This window comes from Prunus avium, chromosome 7 (assembly GCF_965620075.1).
Source record: "Prunus avium chromosome 7, drPruAviu1.hap1.1, whole genome shotgun sequence".
NCBI classification, from domain to species: Eukaryota; Viridiplantae; Streptophyta; class Magnoliopsida; order Rosales; family Rosaceae; genus Prunus; species Prunus avium.
The window spans coordinates 28,059,894-28,077,776 of NC_142290.1; the positions used below are offsets into that span (position 1 = coordinate 28,059,894).

The 17,883-nt window shown below is 36.9% G+C and overlaps 3 protein-coding genes across 3 annotated transcripts; all 3 read right to left on the minus strand.

Annotated features, from left to right (window-relative positions):
- Positions 1 to 217: 217 nt before the first annotated feature.
- Positions 218 to 4,416, minus strand: LOC110754979 (TPX2 (targeting protein for Xklp2) protein family). The gene is made up of 9 exons (XM_021956115.2): positions 4,099 to 4,416; positions 2,841 to 3,087; positions 2,364 to 2,726; positions 2,220 to 2,275; positions 1,965 to 2,042; positions 1,773 to 1,851; positions 1,349 to 1,420; positions 1,110 to 1,217; positions 218 to 917 (listed from the first exon to the last, which is right to left on the minus strand). The coding sequence occupies exons 2-9, from the start codon at positions 3,075 to 3,077 to the stop codon at positions 459 to 461; spliced, it is 1,452 nt and encodes a 483-aa protein (XP_021811807.1). The 5' UTR covers positions 3,078 to 3,087; positions 4,099 to 4,416; the 3' UTR covers positions 218 to 458.
- Positions 4,417 to 10,456: 6,040 nt separating this feature from the next.
- LOC110754978 (calcium-dependent protein kinase 26-like) lies at positions 10,457 to 14,640 on the minus strand. Its single transcript, XM_021956114.2, has 7 exons — positions 12,861 to 14,640; positions 12,305 to 12,448; positions 12,033 to 12,185; positions 11,639 to 11,754; positions 11,384 to 11,551; positions 10,979 to 11,203; positions 10,457 to 10,879 (listed from the first exon to the last, which is right to left on the minus strand). The coding sequence occupies exons 1-7, from the start codon at positions 13,846 to 13,848 to the stop codon at positions 10,754 to 10,756; spliced, it is 1,920 nt and encodes a 639-aa protein (XP_021811806.1). The 5' UTR covers positions 13,849 to 14,640; the 3' UTR covers positions 10,457 to 10,753.
- Positions 14,641 to 15,932: 1,292 nt separating this feature from the next.
- Positions 15,933 to 17,819, minus strand: LOC110754970 (Mal d 1-associated protein). The gene is made up of 2 exons (XM_021956104.2): positions 17,592 to 17,819; positions 15,933 to 16,538 (listed from the first exon to the last, which is right to left on the minus strand). Exons 1-2 carry the CDS (start codon positions 17,783 to 17,785, stop codon positions 16,160 to 16,162), a joined length of 573 nt encoding a protein of 190 aa, XP_021811796.2. The 5' UTR covers positions 17,786 to 17,819; the 3' UTR covers positions 15,933 to 16,159.
- Positions 17,820 to 17,883: the final 64 nt, after the last annotated feature.

Genomic DNA, 17,883 nt, shown 5'->3' on the forward strand with positions numbered 1-17,883 from the left:
TTCCTTAGGAATGGTTATCCGTACAGGATTGAACTTGAGCTCATGGTGTTCATTTCATGACAAGCATCATCACTGGTTCAAGAAACCCAGAGTGTCTTAAGAATGGCTTCCCAAAATAAAAAAACCAAAAGCAGCAAAAAATGACCACAATTTCCATCAAATGCAATTTTAAAACACAAAACCTTTTGAGTGGAGAATCATCAATTGCACACTAAACTTGACATGTAGGGAGAAATGGCAATCATCAAACTATATATGAAAGACTCATAATCCATAGATTGCTGAAGACAGCATAATGTCTTCAAACTTCCACAGTAATTTAATGATTGGAAAAAAAAAACTCACATATAAACTACATTATATATGACTTTAAGGAGCATCCCATGATATCTATATTCACAACAATATGAAACTTAAAACTTTCAAGACTATGAACAGAATGCATCACAAATATGTCATTAAGCTCCAATGCTAACTTCATGAGGCATGATATCGGGAGTAGGTGCACTGAGGACTGGTTCTTCGATCTCGGCAACATTCACTTCAGACTCTATCTTCTCTTTGCACTCAGAAAGAAGCCCAGATTGATCCTGACCTTCTTCTGTTTCTGTGGTGCATGTTTTGTGGTATTTTCTTTCTTCTCCAATAGCCTTTGGTGGGGACTTAACAGATTTTGCTTCAACTTTGGTAGCAACATTTTCCTGAGAATGAAGCCTGCTGTGGGACTTCCTAATAGGCTTCTTTGAGTCTATGACATCTTTTTCGCTTTTAGTCTTTAATGCTTTCTTTGAGTTATCCAGTTCTCGATTCAGACGAGGGCTAAGACACGCCCCACCACCTTCGGAAGAGTTGTTCAATGAAGAAATGGAGCTCTTGTTCCTTCCAAGCTTTGGAGATTTTGCACGAGTAGTTGGTATCTAAATTGATTGGTAGAGAAGAGTCACACACAATGTTGCTATACAAAAGCAACCAAAGTGAAGCAGAGGTGGAAGAGGAGAGTAGCAATGGAAAATTGAAAAAAAAAAATGATGATGAAAAATGAACTTCAGCTTGTGAAAAGATCTGGAAATAGTAGGATTTTTCGCATCAGATAAACTCTTAACAGTTACCTTCTTTAGTTCAACTTTCGGAGGAGGCTCTTTGTAGAAACTTGGCATGGGTGCTGCCTTGAATGTTAGGCTCTTCCTTAGTTTCTTGATCTCTGCTTCTTGGCTTTCCTGTAAGCATATAGAAAACAGAGTGAATATGCTGAAATGGAACACATATGAAACAGGAAAATAGAAATAAACAAATTAATATATAAACGGCAAAGGTATAATATAATAAGTGCTGTAAATTAGTCCCACACCTTCGATTTTGCCTGTGAGTTATTTTTTTCTGCTTCCTTAGCCTGTATCTTCTCTTCTAGCTTTTCAAAGAACTAATAAACAATGAATAAGTTTGATTAGTGTTACACATTGAAAATAAAACTGTCAACATATAACACTAGTTGGCCCACATCCTAAAGCTTAAGCTTCCAGGAATAGAATCAGCAAACTTTATCATGGTATTTGAGCAGGAGATCCTGTGTGAATTCCCCCCAAACCCATCCTCCCAATAAGTGGAATTCCACATGTTGGTCTCCAATGGCGGAGAGAGACCCACTTGTGAGGGGATGTTTTAGAATACAAAACAATTGCTGTCTCACATCCTAAAAGTTTTAAGGAATAGTGGTAAACCAAGAAACTTTATCAAAAACTATCAACCAGATATTAAAGGTATGTGTAAGCAACCTCCTTCCGTTTCTCAGCACGTTCATCCAACCTGAAGGCAAAAGAACCACTGCTCCGCCGTCCACTTGGCGTAGTACTTCTGATAAAATACAGTATACATGGAAGTGTGAATAAAACAGACTGGATAACTCAGATACTGGCAGTAAATAGATGAGCAACAATAAGAATAACGTTCTAGGATATGAGACATACGAAGCAATGGAATGAGCATCATCATCCTCTTTGATCGGCAGAGTTGTTTTTACAGGATTTAAACTTTGATCAACTGCTCTGCAATTACATAAAACATCATAAAATGAATGATTCAGCAGTTGCCACGGATGCATTTTTTTTCCCATATACAAATCATGCAGAAGAAAAATGGAACAGTAAAATCGACCTATTTATTTGAACGAAAAATAAGAAAGGTTAAGTATACTCCTGTACTGAATAGAGGTTGTAACCTACCGGATCACATTAGATGGGCTATTAGCAGATGTATTCACAGAACCAGGCTTCCCAGACTGACACAATTAAGAATGGAGATTAGCTACATTAAGAAAGATATTAAGAAGAGTAAAATGTAGATGCAACATATCGAAAAAGCCTTACTGAAGAGCATCTAACGCTAGGTATTGCTGCTAAAGAATTCCTCTTAAAGGAACCTCCACCAGTTGTGTTCTCTTCCTTTGAATGCACTCCTGTAGATGCCCGCCTATTTGGATTCAAGCGAGAAACTGAAAAAGGGGCCTCAGCTTTGGTTGCATTTCCTCGAGCATGTTTGGCTACTGCTTTCACTGGGTACACATCAATGCTCTTCTTCATATGATCTGCACGAGATCCTCTTGACGGGAAAGAAAGGCTCTGAGAAAGTATTGCCCTCTGGTTACGAGGAATCTGAGTTATGCCTTTCAAGTTAGGTTTATCCTTGGCCAGTTTGCTCTTTGAAAAACCATTGTTCGGAGCATGAGGATCCTGAACATAAAACACAAGTAGGAGAGAAAAGGTGCATTTAGTACATGTCTGTGTCATGCAAATTTATAAGAGAAATAGCTCAAAAGACAAAGAACTTTGGCATGCTTGCAGTACCTTCGCGGTTTTAAAATTTTTACCAGGCGGAACAGTTGCAGAGGCTTCAACTGCAACTCCAGAAGAGTTAATGCCTTCATCTTTTGTTCCAGGTTCAGATATTCCATTCACGGCATGAACTTCTACATTACTATCATTCTTACCATCATTGTTCAAATCCGGTACTGGCATATCCACATGTTTTTCCTCAATAGCACAACTCTCTTGCTCGGAAGTAATCCCATTTGCAGACTCCATTCGGAAAATACTAAAGAACAGAAATACAAAAGTTAGCAAAGTCGGGCAGTATCTCCACAATGCAAAAGAGCATAACACTTGGCTTACTCCACAAATCACAAAACTAATATTGACAGCGAATTATGAACCTTTTCAGAAAAAAAGAGGAAACCAAAAACACAAAAAACCAAGAAACTTTATGTTTTATGCCATTTCGATTGACATCGATGATGCAACTTTAGTAAATACCAGCAAGACATAATGAGGGGCAGGAAATAACAATACATAAAACATCCAGAAAACCCACATGGGCAGGCATGCAACAGCCAGAAATGTAATAAGATGTCTATCATGTTCAACTACTGATCATATCCTCAAAAGGGTAAGGGTCTATTCTGCTATTTCCCTATGCACCAAATAACAAGATGAGGAGCCCCCATCCAAAAGAAAGCGTAAAAACACAATCTGTGGCATGACTAACCAACCATGAAAATTTTCATTCTGAAATTATCCCAATATAGCCTCCAAGAAAGAGTTCCCATAATTTCAGTCATGAAATTTCTAAATCATAATACATATCGTTCTAGACCCACAATGCATAACTCTCAACATGACAACAGTTCTGCAAAATTCGTCGAATAACCAAGCATCTACAAGCAGTAGAAGATAACCCCTTTACCAGGCTCACAGCCTTGAACAACAAAAGTTATGTGGCTCCAAATTACTTCAAAAGAAGAAGGAAACCTGACCAATTATACCAAATTGTATAACAAGTCAACTGCAGTCAATATTGTTTTCTCAATCTCAAGTATCAATAGAGAACACACTGCCAGGCTCATGGCTTTAAGTTCTTGTGCACTCACATTTTCCAAGTAAACCCAATTTTCTTGAGATCATCAATACATGCAAAATTCTCAAAACAGACCCAGAAAAGGATAAGCAACATTAACAAAGAAAGAGCAGATACCCAATACAATAAGCAACAGAGGTTAAAGAATTCAAATTTCCAAGGAACAAGACATCAAAGAGATATAGAACTTACAGAGATTAGGCAGTTTCCAAACTTGGGTTTTTGAATTTGGGCTTAAGTGATTTAAATAAGCACTCAAAGACTGATTGATACTGAGACCAAAGGGGCAATGCAAACAAAATTTCAAGATGGAATTATGATAGAGAGGGAACGAAGAAGAGAAGATAGGAACAGAGCAGAGAGTATAGGAATATATTGATAGTGGTTTAGATTAGAAGCACTTGGTGATAGTTGAGCATGAAAGCTACAGAGAGTTGGTGACACGCTCTGGTTTGGTTTCGAGAATTCCGGGAGAGAGAGAGAGAGAGAGAGAGAAAGGGGTATCTCAATGAAATGGATAGAGATGGGCAATAGTGAGGAAATGACTAAACTGCCACTATGGAAGTTACTAGCAGTTTTGAATTCTAAATGATGATGGAGGGAAACGGAGTTACTTATTTATAATCTCACTTCGCTTATCTTGTGAAGTAGGAAGCTGTCAGAATTTCTCTTGTTAAGGTAAGAAAAAGGACATTAGGATTTTCTCTCCTCTATAATGAGATTATGGCAAACAAGTTCATGGATTTTGCTCAAATCTGAGTAATTTGAATTTTTTTTGGATACCATTTATGCAGCTCTGAGGTTTGGAGGGAAAATTATTCTCGATTATCGTTCTAATGAGGACAAGTTTTTCGACCGTTGAATCGGTTATTAACAACTAAGATAATTTACATCAGATTTCTTGTAATACGGTTAACTGTGTTTGGGGATAATCTATTTTTGCATTGTCGGTTGAACGGCTACCAAGATACAAAATTAGATTTATTTGCAAATGCGGTTAACCATATTATAGAAAAGCTTACACGTACGTATAAGCGAGAAGACACTTGTTTGTTTCTTATACAAGCTCAAGTATAAGATGTCATGAATTATGTTGTAAATGATTTCTGGCAATTCTTTGGAGGGATATTGTCAACTTTGATTTTGCTTTTAAAAAAAAAACTTATTTATGTCAATTCATTATGTCTCAACTTCAAGTTCTAAAACTACCTAGCAATTTAGTGTTATTTCTTTTTCTAATTTTAGAAGAAGTCCCAAGTTAGAATCCCTCTCACCCACTGATATAAAAAAAATTACAAGTTCTGAAAACTATAATTAAAGGGTTTGCTTAAAGAAAATACAAAATAATAAATATGAAGATTTTTAAAAATGTAATTCCATTCATTTTTTTTCTTCAAACAATTCCTTTCATTTTGTGTTTCACTCAAAAAGTGGCATTGGAACTTTAGAAACAAATATTGTTTTAACAATGGTGGAGGCTTCTACTGCCCTTCACATTTGCTTTGAGGTATGGAGCTCTCATCTTGTCTTAAAAGGAAAAATAAAAAAGAGTTGAAATTGAATAAAACTCACCTATATTGAAGCTAGTTTTCTAAGTCTCAGCATGCCAATGTGATCGGTGCATAAATTACATATCATTTTGTACCCTTTTAACTTATGATTTGGTTATGTTTTTTAGTTAAACTTGTGCTTTTAATCCTTTTTGTGTTTATCTTTCAGTTAATTGAGCTTTAGGTAACAATGATGGCTTTGGAGAACATAATTCATGCAATTCAAGCATGTTAAGGCCTAATTTGGATGAATTGATGAAGAGCTTAAAGACAAATTCATTATGGCTACAGCCCCCTGCCAGTCCAGTTCCGTAGGTCATATTGCAAGCTTTGTTTCAGCAACCTACATAGCTCGGATGAGGCCACATTCTTCATGAAAGTTGCTCCAATTGGTGTGTACTATAACATATCCAAAATTCAGCCCCATTGGATAAATCTGGAGTCCGTTACCTAGCAAACACAGAACCATGCTCAGGATGGATCTTATCAGCGCGGAAAATGAGTTAGCAATTTGTTTCGGCCTTAACTTCTTCCTCCGACCTTGGATTGGCCCAAATAACATATGGCTGGAAAGAAGACATTCTGAACTTCAATTTAGAGTGCTTAAAGTCCTAATTTGATTAAGAGAAGCCCAAGTTGTAAGCCCTTGAAGTTGCTGGTCATGCTGACCTCAGCATGTGCTGGTTGGATGCTTGGTCATGGTGAGCTAGGTATGAGCTATCATTTCTGGTTGGAAGCTTGGTCATGGTGACATGAAGATGAGCTAGGGCTGCTGGTGGGATCTATTGGTGAAGTGCATCAACCAATTCAAGATTTTCTAATACAAGTGCATCACCCAATTTAGATTTTCTAATACAAGTGCATCAATCATTTCAGATTTTATAAAACAAGTGTTGTATGCATTAGCCATATTGAATTCAGATTTTCACTTCCCCTAGGCCTATAAATAGGGAAGTTCTCTAAGCTTGTAAACACACCCCAAGGGGGGGAGCTCTCAAGCACTTCTCTAGAGCTCCCTTCCCTTCTCTCCCTCAAATTCTCTTAGTTTTGCTTTCTAGTTCTCAATTCTAGCTTTCTTTAATGTTTTCTTAGTTGTAATTTATTTTTCTTGTAATGTACATTCTTTCTTAAGTATTCAAGTTTAATTAGTTTCCAAGTTTCAATTATGGTTTTTGTTCTTATTCATTATGCTTATAAGTTAATATGCTAGTTTGAATGATTGATCACCATTTAGGCTTGCATGTTAGCTATCTTGGTTTGAATTAAGAGTATACACCATGCCATAATTCGAATTGAACTATGAATAGGAAGAGTATGTATGGACATTCGACAACAGGGATTAGATACATGCTTGGTTGTTTAAAATGTTCTTCTATGCTTAATGGGTTCCTAATGCTTAATTTTAGGTTAGACAACAAATGATCAAATTAGGGAATTAGGAACACAAGGTTATGACCACACACCATGGCTTAATCATACTTTAGCTAGAATCAATCCATTAATCTAATTGAACTTGGGAACTTATTTGCTTGAGTTACTTATTTCTTTCTTCCTTGTTTTATGTTCTTTGTTTTTGTTTCTATTTTGTGTAGGGAAACTAAATTGGATCATTCAATCACCAATCCCTGTGGAATCGACCTCGCACTTACATACGCTAAACTACCAACGGTTCGTGCACTTGCGAGTATCACAAGTTGAGGATGCAACTGAATCCATTTTGGTGCAGCTGTATCGACGCAACACAATGCCATATCAAGCAGCAAATTTGGGTCATTCTGTACTTCGGAGTACAAGGGTTGTTGTTAGTTTCCTGCAGGAAGATTTTAACTTAAACTATTCTCATCTTCCTTGACGTACGTACGAGTACAATTTTCTTAATTATAAATGATTTAAAGATACACTCTTTATAATAATTTCAATCAACTTCCAAAACCTTAAAATGGAAGAAGTGAAATATCCAGGCAGTTTGTAGTTTTTATTTGCTCTAACTAATTTCAAATTAATGGCAAGAAGGATGGCAGCCGATGAATAAGGTACACTTTTTTTTATTGTATTTCATTCAAAAATTGTCATATATGAGATTTGAATTCATGCACCTCTTTCAACAAAATAAAAATTGAATAACACTATCAAAAGGTCATGAACATGAATATGGTACAATCGGACACGAAGCATAAGATCTTATAGCTTTTTTTTTTTGAATTTTATACGAGCGATATTAGGGGAGGGTAGTTTTCTCTCTCTCACACACACTATCAATGTGCCATAAAAGTTCAAACCTAAAATCACTGGTCTACAAGTCAATGCCATTTTTTATTGGACTAGACTCAATTGGCAAGATATTATAGCTTTAGTGTAGCATTTTATCTCCAAACCTAAGAGTATGAATTTTAAAAAACAAGTGAAGTATTCATATTCCATCCAACATTTGTCATGTATCATATTTAATCAGAAATTCTCTAGCATGACCCCAATCTTCTACAATTTACAAGGATGATCAAAAGTATGAATCAATGTTTCACTCAATTTTTTGGTTAGTGGATTATCTTATTTCATTGTCAATCTCCTTCAAATAGTGGGTGTGATAGACAATCAGATGAAGATATATATATATATATCTCTTATCAATACCAAACAAAGAAAACTAATTGTAGGGTATATTATCATCCACTAGATGGAGCTTACTCAAAACACCATTGTGATGTGTCAAAGCAATAAATAATTTATAAAAAAATTTAAAAAAGAGAAATTTTTATTTTTTTCCTTTAATTTTTTAGATTTTGATTTTGATGGTACTGGATTATCAAATTCAAGAAAAGTTGGGTTTTATCATTATTCATCAGCATGAAGTTGAAGTCAAATAACAGAGCAAGCAAGCAAAAGGGCATTATGGTCAGGCAACATAAACCAATAGAATGAACTGTGAGGGCAAAATGGTAAATTACAAAGGAACCAATGATTGAAAACAGCCGGAAGGGAGGTTACTGTTGGAGAACGTTGGGAATTGAGCGGAGAGTGTTTTTATGTGTGTTGGGGTCACAGGTGGCGTTGCTGTCTTTCTCGCTGACGTGGTACGACCAAGGAACATGATTGGTCTCACGTTAGGCCAACCTGGACACCCCACCCACGTCCACCAACCGCGCGTGAGCTGTAACAACGTGCGTGGGAGATTACAAACGCACAGCCAATCCTACGGCTGGTTCCGTTTAACCAGACAATCTTGGCCGTCCGTTCGGGGGTCAAGCATGCTCCACGTTTGGGGAGAACTTGGAATTTTTTTTTCTTTTTTTGGGATTTTGTAGGTGGTGAGTTGCATTCAACGGCTAGGCTGGCTTCTCAAGTATCCTCTTCAATTGTGATTTGGCACTTTGCCCTCATGCCACAAGAAAAAAAAAAAAAAACATTCTTTTTCTTTCATCCAATTTTCACCTATTGATTCATTGACAATTTGTTTGTTTATTTATTTTTTAATTAAAGGGGCCATATTACAAATAATAAACTAACCCGAAATGAAAATCGAAGAAAAGCGAACTTCAATCTAGACCTGGCATTTGCTAATGGCCGTTTGAGCTAATGACGTTTAGTTTTTATTTTGTTAAATTAAGTCTCGGTTTCAAATTTTATGGATGAAAATTTGTTGTATTGTTGAAAAAATAAATTCAAATTGAGCTTCTCAATATGGACACAACATATTTTACTAATTCAATTTCTCTATAATATAACTATCTATATAAAATAAATAAATAAACAACCGCACCATGGGCAATATCAAAGAAAACAAACAATAAGAGCCCACCTTTCCCATTGAGACCAAAAACAAAAAACAAAAAGAAATAGGACCAAAAAGTTTTGGAGGATGGGGGCCAAAAATGAACACATAATTGGCATTGCTCCATAATGTGAAGCTCATGCGTTGTTTGTAGTCTAAACTGCAGTTTTTCTACGACTTGTCTATTAGCGTAGACAAACTGGTCATTGGCCAGTGGCCAGATAGTGTCAATGTCCCCATTGCCGAGCATCATTTTCTCATAAACCATATATTATTATTATGCAATGTATCATAAGCATCTCTTAGGATAAATTACTCCTCTTCTTAATCTTTTTGGTCTTCAATCTGAGCAACACATGCGTAGATCTCGTTTTAATCTATCGAGTGAGATCGAATTCATGACCTATCTTAATTTCAACTGTTTTGCCACGTGACAGTAATTCGACTATTCTATCACTCATTACTGACATGTAATAGCAACAACTTCACACAAAAATTTCTCTGTTTTACACACTCCCCTCGCCACCTCAATTAGACTTTATATCGGTTGTCTTCAATTGTTGGAAACATATTTTAATTTGAAATGCAAGTGCATACATAGTAATGTATAAGGTTTTTCTATAAGAAATCAATTAATGGGTTGCCAAAAAGAAATTTTATTAGACAAAACACACATATAAACAGATAATAGGAGAATAGGAATTCGAAGTATTAATTAATGTGAATAATTAAGTTGGATGCCCCCACTATGATATGGTTTTAATATTAGTTATCCTGTAATGCACCAAACAAACCCCACTTAGTTAGATATATGATGGAATTGATCCTTATCGTACCACCATCACTCAATAATGTCCTTTAATCAAATACTGGCGATTTGTTCCACACAAATGGCTTTAACTCAGATCCCTAATTTGGGCAAAGATTATATAATTTGCTCTTATGTCTTATTCATTCCCATGAAAGTGTTATATACAATTTGCTTTGAATTAGTCAATTGCATTAAAAAAGAAAAAAAGAAAAAAAGAAAAAAAAAGTGCCTAAAAAAACCTCAAGCATGTTAAACAGGGTCTAGTCCAATAGAAAAGGGCATTAACTTGCACATCAGTCATGTTCGACACACAATATATGTTTTGTTGGAGGTTTTAAGTTCAAATCTCATGAGCGATAGATATACTTAAATCCTTTTTATTATCTTTAAAAAATCTTCCTCTTGATTTAATAACAACCATTAAGAAAAAAAAAATTAACATAAACTAATAACAAGAATGAGGTTATGCCTCTTTATGTACAGTGATTTCTTTCTACCATATATTACATGCGAAGATAGTCTATTGTCCCATCTGTTCCAATACAAATTAGTGAATGAGAACTATTTGGGCAAATTCAAATGTTGGAGCAGTGAAGTTGCAGGCATCTATTCATATTTACCAGAGCCCTCATGATCTATCTGTAAGCCTTGAAAAGTTCCAGACATTCATGAAAGGTGGAAGGAAAATGTGTCCAAAGAAAAATTCCTCACTGCCTTTTAACAAACAGATAGAGCCTCCCTAAATCCAATGCTAATAGCACTTGTATGAAGGCCTTTCTTGTCAAAATCTGCATTGCCTTTCTTCATCATGGCAACGAACTCGTTGTAATCGATCCGACCATCCTGGAAAAAAAAAAGAAACAAACAAGTTTGAAAATTATTTCATGTAAATTATCAGAAAGTTCTGAGTTTACTCTCTCTATGTGCCACAGAAGTACTCACATTGTCCTGATCCACTTCCCGGATCAGCTCTTCCAAGTGAACATCCACAATGCCAAACTCCTCACAGGCTTGTTGAAGTTCATCTTGAGTGATATAGCCACTGCCATCTTTGTCAAAGTATGAGAAAGCTGCAAACAAATGATCTTCTCTCTCTACTTTGTTTAGATGCAAAGTTGCTGCTATGAACTCCCCGTAATCGATTGTGCCACTATTGTCAACATCTGCCTGCAATTCAGAACAAGTAACATTTGCATAAGAACAATTGAAGATCCACAAACAAGTTGGATGAAGGAATTATGTGGAATTGCAAATTTTTGTTTCTGAGGCATACTTTTCCAGAAACCTATCAAAGGCAATAGGTAGCATCATTCAGTTTAGAAGGATAATGCTGATATAAATACTTACAGCTTGCATAAGATCATATATTTCAGACTCATTTAGATTAGCTCCAAATCTTTTCAGTCCATCTCTAAGTTCTTCAAAAGTAATTTGACCGCTATTGTCAGTATCTATCATTTTGAACATTTCTTTTAAACCAGCAATTTCTTCTTCAGAGAGGTGCTCTGCAATGACCTGCAGGCAATACAAGTAGAGTTAGAAGCCAGCTTCACAAGAATTAATGAACTTGGAAGTATAAAATACAAGGGCAAAGACTCTTACTCTAAGAGCCATTTTCTTAATTTTGTGCATTGCAGAAAACTGCTTCAAGCGACTTAAAACTGCGGAATCAAGAGGCTTGTCTGGAGCCACTCCATCAACCTGAACCCAAGGGTGGCCTGCAAGAAATCAGAACAAAGTAACAAACATTATTGTTTTGCAATGCTGATGGCATCCTTCAACATATGAGACCAATCTTTCCCTTATAAAAATGCACAGCCTCAAGATTCATTTAAACCAATAATGGCCCTGACGATAGAATTCATTCTACAATCTAGGTTAAACATATTGCAGGATCTGATTCTAAGAGAAATGTAATTGAATTTGTGTCTCTCTTGACGAAGGGGATTGTCCTAGTCTCACTTTCTTGATAATAAATAGAAATGTATAAACTTACACAGAACTTGATGAGCAGTTATCCTCTTTTTCGGGTTTCTAACAAGCATCTTCTTAACTAGATCTTTGGCACTTTGAGAAATACTAGGCCAGGGATCTGATGAGAAGTCAAGATCACCATGCAAAACCTCTTCAAATATCTCTTGCTCAGTTTCTGTTTCAAATGGAAAAGAGAGAATAAGAAGAGAAAAATGGCAAGTGCTTTGTGGAAAAGCACAGGCACACACACACACGCACACACTCGAGAAAGGAAAGACATTGTAAAACTCTTACCACCCCAAAACGGAGGCACCCCACTTAAGAGAATGTAAATGATAACACCAGCACTCCATACATCTGCTTCTGGACCATAGTGCTTGCGCAGGACTTCAGGTGCAACATAATACGGGCTTCCAACCACATCACTGAAAATCTCCCCTGTCAATTTAAGTGTGTCAATGATAGAGAAGACAAAGAAAAGTAGTTTGCAGCACCACAAAACTTATAAAATATTGTAGGCATGAAAATAAGCAGAGGGAAGCATGCAAAGAAACATCACAGTTTAACTAAAAGTCAACCAATAATTAAGAGAGCTACATATGTTTTGACAAAGTAAAAGAAGTATATATATATATATTATATAGCAGAATTCTAATACCAATCTGATAGGTGTTTGTCATAAACAGTCACCAAAATGTCAAAGGCTATCAATTTTAAAATCATCAAAGGTGTAACGCCCTGCTTAATAATATATGCTATCACTTCAGATGGGAGAAAATCTAACAGTAAATAAAATCATAAAAAGGAATTGATCTGTAAGGTAAGAAAGAGGACAACTGTTAAGACATACCTGGCTTAAAGAATATTGATAATCCAAAATCTATAGCCTTAAGGGACGAATCCTCGTCCTCATTGACGAAAAGAAAGTTCTCCGGCTTAAGATCACGATGCATGACACCCAAAGAATGGCAGGCTTCTATAACACCAACTATAGTCCTTGTTAGTTGTGCTGCCTTTCTTTCGGTGAAATGGCCCCGCTTGATAATCCGATCAAACAGCTCACCCCCTGAACATAATTCCATGACAACATGAACTGCAACAGCATCCTCATACGCTGCCTTAATCGCGATCACATTTTGATTCCCTGCCAAATGATGCATTATTTGAATTTCTCTCCTCACATCCTCCACATCTTCTGTAGTCAGCAGTTTCCTTTTAGCAATGGATTTACAAGCATACTCCTTTCCAGTTGATTTCTCCACACAAAGAAAAGTTGTCCCAAACTGCCCATGTCCAAGCTTTTGGCCCAAATTGAAGAACTCCTTCAAATGACCTGTTTTGGTTTGCAAGACAGAGTCAGCCTGAAGCCCTGCACTTGCTACCCTCTTGACACTATGAGGCTTCTTTGGTCTCGCCGCCACTGCTGGCTTAGTCTCTGCCTTTTGTGGTATTGGTTGTCCTGGTTCCTTGTGAATTTTTGGTTGTGCTGGTTTAGTCTCTCCTTTTTGAAGTGTTACTTGTCTTGCAAGTATGGTCTCTTCTTTCTGCTTCTGAGGTTGTGCCGGTTCCTTAGGCTTGTCTGGTTGAACCTTCTCCTTTTGATTTGAAGGCTGCACCGGCTTATAGTCTTCCTTTTCTATTTTAACTTGTTCCGGGGCATTGTTTTGAACATAAAGAGGAGCTTCTGAGTTCTTCTGACTCAATTGTGGTGTTGCATCAGTACTATTAATTCCTCTACTGCCATGAGAAACAAAACCTGTCGATCGAGACCACCAAAGCGAATTCGAGACGGAATGGAAGAGACCGTCCTTCGTCGATCCAACGCAGTTGTTTCCCATCGGATATTGATCTATATTCTCATCAAAAATCTAAAAGCAGAGACATATCATATAAAGGCCAAAATCCCATTTCTTTCCTCCCAAAAAGGTAATGGATATTAAAATGGAAGGACAAAAAATGGAGCATTATCCACCAATTACCAACTCAATCGCAATTACTTTAACGACAATAAATACTTGAAATGAATCCACCAACCAGCAGAGAATTCTGTATTGCTCACTGTAATAAAGAATTTAAGCAATTCTAATCAACATATTATAATCTTCTCAAACAAAAGCTTTGCCCCAGCAAGAGTCTCAAATATACACAAAGACTCAGCCTCAGCGTCAGCCAAAAAAAGTCCAAACACATCAACCAAATCAAGCTAACCCAAAAGACCCAATTGCCCAAACTCTCTTACAAGTTAGAAAAAAACATAAAATTTCCTCAAAAACCATTCAACCTTCCAATGCATTACCCCACGGAGAAGAAAGACTATCGAAAACCCAAACTTCGACGAAACCCAATATTTTGAGGCCAACTATATTGACAAATTCCACGTCAAAAAAGGAAGAAAATTTTCAGATTCTGAAAGGAGGGAAAAAAAACAGAGAAATGAACAATGGCAGAAGAAAAAGGAAAAAATGAAAACACAGTCGTCTTGTGTGGTTTTTGAATTGTGAAAAAGAGTACTAGGGTTTTCTCTCTACCTTTGTTCCAAATTTATATAATCATGCACAAGAAGAAGGAAGGAAATTGAGGAACGAAAGAGAGAGAAAGAGAGAGGGAGGAAGGGGAAGAGAGAGAGAGAGAAGGTAGGTTTTTCTGTTGGAATGTTTCAAAACTTATAAAGACGCGTTTTTTTTTTTTCTTTCTTTGCCTTATGTTTGACTGTGATGACCCAACAGAAACTTTTTACCTTCCTGGTGGGACCCACTTGATAAAATATATGTATGATCTTGGACTGCAAAGCGGAATGGACGGCTGAGATCTTGTGATTTGGAGGAATTTCAGATTGTTTTGTTATGACCGGCACACCATCAAGTTATTACAGCTGTACAACATGGATTTGTCCGGTTAGGTGCGGGATCTTAGTGGGCCGGGCTACCGCCGGCTGCCGACCCAAGCCGGTTATTTTCTTAATTTGTTCAATTACCACAATTGGAGGGTAATATGAATATTGTTACTTGGTTGAGAAAAATGTAGTTAGCAATTGAATTATGTTTGTACCGCTTTTGGTTATGTCATTAACAACAGAATCATAGAAGAAAAATCTACTAATAATTAATAGAATTGCCAAATTTTCTTAGCTGATCGGTATCTTCCTTATCAGAAATAAAAATAAGTGAGATTTATAATTTGTCTTTGTTCGAATAAAATTTTTGGTAAACAAATTGGGGTTGGTAGCAATATTCACAAAGCATGCCGATTTCTAGAGCATTCATTCTTAGATTGTTCTCTAGGTAATGTAGAAGTTTCCTTCCAAATTCCTAGACCATATGACATGCCAAGCACTAATAAATGTAGTCTTCCAAATTTTTTTTCCATTTCTCTCCATGCGAATATTATTGTTGTTAACAACTGAAATGACCATCTATTTTATACCAGAGAGAGAGAGAGAGAGAGAGAGAGAGAGAGAGAGAGAAGACCAATGACTTGACTTGACACTGATCCAAATGTGATTCAGATAACACCGTAGGAACTTGTTTGACTCCACGAGGTTGGCTGTGTTTTTGGTTTGATAAATCTTTCCTTGGTCAATAATGGCTTTGTAGTGGTGCTACACCACTATCTGGTATTGGTTTTTGGTAGGTAACTGGAAACTTCGCCAAAAACAGAGGATCCTAAAATTGTCCTAGATTAAAAAACATTATATTTTATCCAACAATACTGTGAGGTGTGGCACTAACTAGGCATCGACTGGCCCATTCTCATTCTAAACAAGACCAGCATAATATGTCATCAAGATGTCATATAAGCATATCCCTGTTTGGTAATTCTATCAATTGATGTGAGAAAATAATTGATGAGCTAATCAGAAAATAGGATTTTTCTAACATTAGTAGGCACATTCGTATCTTAGGGCGAGAAAGATGATTCATGCTAAAACATAAAACCATTGAGAAACCATTGCATTATAACAAGAACCCATTATTGTCAAATGGACTTGTAGTCAAGCCATCATAGGAACTGCATTCTACTACAGGTGAGATATATCGTGTATTCTATTTTGAGGCGAACGGGAAGATAGGAAAATAACAGCGGAAGGCTGATGGTCACTCTATTAACAAGCTACCGGACAACATTGATGTGACCTACCGTGGGCTTGCTTCAAACATCTCTTGCCAACCCAGAAAGATCAACTTGCCCTGAGTTGTTGCCGCCATTTGCTTTAGGAAAAGCTTCCTGCTGACCGCCTTCAATGGGTACCTCTTGCCTCTTAGCTGGTAGTGAACAAGAGGGTCCCTCATCAAAGATGCGTGGAACCCCAAATGCACTGAAGAATCCATTCCTCATCTCCTCAGCAGCATCAAAGAAACGGCTGAGGCCACCCATAAAGGTACGTTCAATGTCTTCAATATCACTGCGTAGCCCAGGGAAGTCAAATGCTCCATGCTGTGATGACCCAAAGTAGACAGACCCTTTGAGCACCTCTTCCGTGACATCATCTTCAGTGTACTCTTTATTGGATTGCACCACTTCAACAGGCCTAACAAAAAGTAAAGTACCCAACATTGGTCAATGTTGTAGTAACATAAATAATACCAATGCTCAAACAGGGAGAAGAAAAAGAGATGGATACTTTTTATGTAGAGGAAAGCTCCAATTACATTCAGAGGCTAGCAAAGACAGAGTTGGGAGACATGATGCTCACAGAAAGATTTTCCTACTTAGGTATCTCATCCACCCACTGAACAATCATAGTATTCAGCTTTAAAGTCCATGCCATTTGTCTAAATAAGCATAAATCACTTCATCAACTGCTAAACCAATTTGACATGCCATACTTGTTCACATGTTGTCGTGGAATCATTCAAATTAATCTAAAAAACAATTTATCAAGTAACCGGTAGCATCACAAATTTCTGAAACTAATTCCCAATCCAATGTAAGGAATTTGATTATATTGGCTCTAACAAGAACGTCAACAACCTATTTTGCATGACCATTACAGGACCTCTGAGCATACTCATCGGAACACTGTAGCCAAAACCATAATACTTTTTGTAAAATAAAGTTAGATGTCTTAGCTGTTTGTATTCTGATTGGAACGAAGAAAACTAAAACAACCCTATAAATAATCACATGCTATCATACTTTGCTAGACTGTAAGTCAAGCGCACTTGAGCTAGCTCAGGCATCAAAACATGGTCCATATTATCATGTATTGTCAACAAGACAGAAGAAAGAAATTTGATTCTCTTTTCGTACTGTGTTTTCATAATCATCACAGCATAACCAACATTTGCTTCTTTAATTTTGCTTCAAATATCATAATTTCATGACTCTTAACATGTTTTATCCTAACCCATAATCCTCATAACACAAAAAATACAGAGAAAAAGAAAAAACCCCAAATTGAAATAGAGATCAAAAGGGTTAGAACTAGTGATATAAAAAATATATTGAAATTGTATATCAAAGCATAAAAGATAGAGGCCGCTAAAATCCCAGTGCTTTGATTAGGCAATTCATTGAAACCCTAGATAAAACTACTCCTAATTTTCCACAGGATTTTAGGGAAATGGAGAGAGAGGCAAACCTGCCAGCGCAGTCCCTGAAAAGCTGCTCGGTCTTCTCGCACTTTCGGACGAACTTTCCAGGCTCCACCTCCTCAGTCTTGCACTGCGTCTTCACCACCTTCCTCGTCGAGCATCGCTCGCCGTCCGATCGAGGGTTTATCTCACCCGCAGTTGAATTGTTGTCGTCTTCATCGTCCCTCCACACCCACCCCATTTTTTTTTCTTCTCTGTTTGCTTTCCTTCTATGCCTCTTTCTCTGTGTGCCTTCGCGCGAACTCCATAAAATCTCTCTTCGATTTTTCACTACTCGGT

Bases quoted from the DNA above. Each gene is read 5' to 3' on its own strand.
- LOC110754979 (XM_021956115.2), bottom strand. From the start codon at position 3,077: ATGGAGTCTGCAAATGGGATTACTTCCGAGCAAGAGAGTTGTGCTATT. The intron at 2,276-2,363 runs GTAAGGCTTTTT...TAATTGTGTCAG, and splicing joins CTAGCGTTAGATGCTCTTCA to TCTGGGAAGCCTGGTTCTGT. The intron at 1,852-1,964 runs GTATGTCTCATA...GTATTTTATCAG, and splicing joins GATGCTCATTCCATTGCTTC to AAGTACTACGCCAAGTGGAC.
- LOC110754978 (XM_021956114.2), bottom strand. From the start codon at position 13,848: ATGGGAAACAACTGCGTTGGATCGACGAAGGACGGTCTCTTCCATTCC. The intron at 12,449-12,860 runs GTATGTCTTAAC...TTAAATTGACAG, and splicing joins ATCAATATTCTTTAAGCCAG to GGGAGATTTTCAGTGATGTG. The intron at 11,755-12,032 runs GTAAGTTTATAC...GATTTCTTGCAG, and splicing joins AACTGCTCATCAAGTTCTGT to GCCACCCTTGGGTTCAGGTT.
- LOC110754970 (XM_021956104.2), bottom strand. From the start codon at position 17,785: ATGGGGTGGGTGTGGAGGGACGATGAAGACGACAACAATTCAACTGCG. The intron at 16,539-17,591 runs GTTTGCCTCTCT...ACTTTTTGTTAG, and splicing joins TTCAGGGACTGCGCTGGCAG to GCCTGTTGAAGTGGTGCAAT.